The 3,899-nt window shown below is 51.1% G+C and overlaps 1 protein-coding gene across 1 annotated transcript; it reads left to right on the plus strand.

Annotated features, from left to right (window-relative positions):
- The first annotated feature begins 1,975 nt into the window (after nucleotides 1-1,975).
- Nucleotides 1,976-3,383, plus strand: LOC120679421 (xyloglucan endotransglycosylase/hydrolase protein 8-like). The gene is made up of 2 exons (XM_039961005.1): nucleotides 1,976-2,370; nucleotides 2,469-3,383. Exons 1-2 carry the CDS (start codon nucleotides 2,101-2,103, stop codon nucleotides 3,045-3,047), a joined length of 849 nt encoding a protein of 282 aa, XP_039816939.1. The 5' UTR covers nucleotides 1,976-2,100; the 3' UTR covers nucleotides 3,048-3,383.
- The last annotated feature ends 516 nt before the right edge of the window (nucleotides 3,384-3,899 follow it).

A 3,899-nucleotide genomic window follows, 5' to 3' on the forward strand; every position in this document is an offset into this window, starting at 1 on the left:
TCGGATCGTGAGGGTCATCTTCCACCAAGTCGAATTCATCCCCACTCACCGAAAGATCGGGCACTCCGACTCTATCAAGCAGGGAGGGAACAGACACCCCGCCTGGGGGGTCCGGAGCCGCCACGTATCCACGAGCACAGGCACGCGCACGGCCGCGAAGCTTTCTCGGGAAGACTCTCCCACCTACCGCATTCAATACGGGAGACGTAAGTGCGCTCTGCCACAGCAGAGCCCGAGGCGACTTTTGCCAAGCTACACTGTTGATCGCGCGTTACCAAGGCACATAGTGCAGCCGTTGGTGCCGCCCACGCCACGCATGTCAGTCTACTACGCCAGTTGGACACGACGACTCGCCTTCGCCCATCATGACGCCTACGCGGTAGACCCAACAGTCTACGCCGCAACCTACTCTACCTCAACGGGCGCCTCGCCGACGGGACAGGTGCATCCACTCCTCGGTCAGCGAGTCCACAGGGCGATGAAGCGTATCCGGGGAAAGATTCTCAACACTGTAGCACCATTAATGTCTTTTTCGTGGTATACTATACATCCTCGTTGGGCCCATCTGTCGGGGACCAACGCCTGTGTACGCGTCTCCCTTGTGCTATAAAAGGAAGACGCCCGTTAGAGAAGTACTCAAGTCGTAAGAGGACTTGGAGGCAGAGGATAGACTGATCCACAAACACAATAGCAACACAACTCTCAGTGGACGTAGGGTATTACGCTCTGGCGGCCCGAACCACTGTAAATCCTCGAATGCTCTTGTGTGCTTGCTTCATGAGTAGATCTGAGGTATCGCTAGCACTTCCCCGAGTAACCACCCTCAGGGATTAGGCGGGTGCACTACGCCACCCGGCTGTGGCCCTCCTTCTAGAGCCACGATAATCATTGTGTTAGGAGAAAATAAAATAGTATACTTACTGATTGTGGCTGGTTGCTGGTGCTGATTTATTGTATGAGAAAACTACTGCTGTTGGTTGGTGGCTGATACTGATTTGGTTTGAGAGAAAAATACTGCTGGCTAGCTAGCTAACAAGCCAGCTTAGTCTTTACAACAATTCTTTCCAAGAAAAAAAATAAAATTGTTTCAAACACAAATAATTTAATTATTTCACTAACTTCCATGGGGTAAGGATTTCAATCCAACCATCAGAACTGACAGATTTCACCAAGGTGATTAATCCCTGAACAGATAAAAGAAAACAATAGGCGCCTAGCACATCCTCTAGTGATCGTATGGTTTTAAAATCCTGTTTATGTTACATACTAGCAGGATTCTAAATCTTCCATCTTGATTGGGGAAAAGACACAACAGTTTATACGCGAACCCATGATACATTAGCTTACCATTCAGGCTGTGTTTAGATGCCGTAAAAGCAAAACGCAAACTTTTTATAAATCGCTTGCATAATGTATTAAATATAGTCGAAAAATAAATCGCATTATAAAAATAGACTGTAAATCGCGAGACGAATCTAATGAGTCTAATTAGAACGTAATTAGACACTAAATTATTACAGTAATGCTACAGTAAACATGCTCTAATAATGAATTAATTAGACTTATTAGATTCGTCTAGTAGTTTACAGACGAAATATGTAATTAATTTTGTGATTAATCTACATTTAATACTTCAAATATTAAAAATTTTCTGACAAAAACGCAAAATGCAAAGTGATCTAAACACACCCTCGTTCTGCCTGCCACGCACCTTCGTTCTCTGCCCATCACCAATCTGCCAGTGTTCGGACTCCCCTAGATTGTGCTGGCCAGCCCAGCCATGCCCTGAGAGGCTGAGACAATCAGCAGCAAGCAATCCCCTCCCCCTGTCCTCCTCGTCACAAGCAAAACCGTCAGTCCGTCACGGTCCGAAGCTTCGCGCCCGCCCGACACCGCAAGCGAAAAAGAGAGACGTGCTCTGCCTCTGCCCCCAAAGCAGAGCACCCAGCAGTATAAAGCCGGCGCCACCTCCTGTGCCTGCCCGCACCCAACCAACCCAACCGCGCTTGTGTTGTGTACACTCCACTAGTCGTCCCAGCTAGCGTCCCCTCCACATCCAGCTCCACCCAAGCCAGCCAAGAAGCTAGCAGAGCAGCGTCCATGGCGGCGCGGCGGGCCCTGGCCGCGGCCGTGGCGGTGGCGCTGCTGGCGGCGTCGGCGTCGGCGGACTCGTGGCTGTACGAGAAGTTCACCACGGACGGGCACGTGCGCGCCGACTACAACGCGCAGGGGCAGCAGGTGACGTCGCTGATCCTCGACCGCCAGTCCGGCGGCGCCTTCTACTCCCGCCAGAAGTACCTCTACGGCGTCTTCAGCATCCAGATGAAGCTCATCCGCGGCAACTCCGCCGGCACCGTCACCTCCTTCTACGTACTAATAAGCAGCCGCTTCTTCTTCAATTCATGATTTTTTTACATGAATTCTTCAAGTGATGATTGATCAATTGCTACGGATTTGCGGACCTGCAGCTGACCTCCGGCGACGGCCCCGGGCACGACGAGATCGACATGGAGTTCATGGGCAACAGCAGCGGCGAGCCGGTGGTGCTCAACACCAACGTGTGGGCCGCCGGCGACGGCAAGAAGGAGCAGCAGTTCTACCTGTGGTTCGACCCGGCCGCCGACTTCCACACCTACACCATCATCTGGAACGACAGGAACGTCATCTTCAAGGTGGACGACCTCTTCATCCGCAGCTTCCGGCGGCACGCCGACCTGCCGTACCCCGGCGTGAAGCCCATGTCGGTGCACGCCACGCTGTGGGACGGCAGCTTCTGGGCCACGCAGCAGGGGAAGGTGAAGGTGGACTGGGCCGGCGCGCCCTTCGTCGTCTCCTACCGGGGCTACTCCGCCGACGCCTGCACGCCCGACGGCGACGGGAGGCCGCTCAGCTGCCCCGCCGGCACCGACCGCTGGATGACCCGCCAGCTCGACGCCGCCGAGTGGGGCACCGTCGCCTGGGCCAGGAAGAACTACATGCACTACAACTACTGCGAGGACGGCTGGAGGTTCCCGCAGGGGTTCCCCGCCGAGTGCTCCCGCAACTGAATACTCATTGCTTCTTCTTCTTGATCCATCATCGATTGGGTTGATTGATCTGGGATGATGCTGATTCCAAATTGGCAAATTTCTTTCAATCCTTGGCGTGTGTTCATTTGTTCGTCGCCGGCCTTCCTTCCTCGGGTCGATGGACGGGACAGGACGATTGCTGCATCTCTATATCTGCGATGTTCTTGGCTCGCTACGTACATTTTGCCACCCCACCCATACTGTTCTTTTCTACTGTTCACTCGTTTTCTTTCGCCTTTCTGTTTTTACTGTGGGTTAGTTATTGTTACTGAGACACAGAGGGATTACAGTACAGTTATACAGACAATAAGGCCATATTTAGTTCCCAAAAATTTTTTTACAGTATCCGTCACATTGAATCTTCGGACACATGAATGGAGCATTAAATACAGGTGAAAAAATAACTAATTACACAGTCTAACTGATTAGCACGAGCTGAAGTTTTTAAGTCTAATTAGTTCATAATTAGATATTATTTATCTAGTAACAACGAAATGTGCTACAGTACCAAAATACAAATTTTTTCACCAATTAAACACACACTAAAGGTCAATTCTCCGAGTAAATACTACTACTAGTAGCCAGTGAATTGAACAGCAAAAAGGTTGCGAATTTGTTTTCCGGCACCTGCACATGGCGTCAGTCAGCCTCGGCCACGTACTGACGGATTGGGATACCCTGTCGATTGACTCTGATTTGAATTCGTTGCATCAACGCTAGCATTGTTTAGCCTGGCTGGATACGCGGTTTGGATCGATAGATTCGTTCCTGCTTGGGAACCAGACCATAAAAAAATGCGGGGCGGTTAATAATGACGGCGAGTGCGACGAG

Source organism: Panicum virgatum, chromosome 6N (assembly GCF_016808335.1).
Source record: "Panicum virgatum strain AP13 chromosome 6N, P.virgatum_v5, whole genome shotgun sequence".
NCBI classification, from domain to species: Eukaryota; Viridiplantae; Streptophyta; class Magnoliopsida; order Poales; family Poaceae; genus Panicum; species Panicum virgatum.

Bases quoted from the DNA above. Each gene is read 5' to 3' on its own strand.
- LOC120679421 (XM_039961005.1), top strand. From the start codon at position 2,101: ATGGCGGCGCGGCGGGCCCTGGCCGCGGCCGTGGCGGTGGCGCTGCTG. The intron at 2,371-2,468 runs GTACTAATAAGC...GCGGACCTGCAG, and splicing joins GCACCGTCACCTCCTTCTAC to CTGACCTCCGGCGACGGCCC.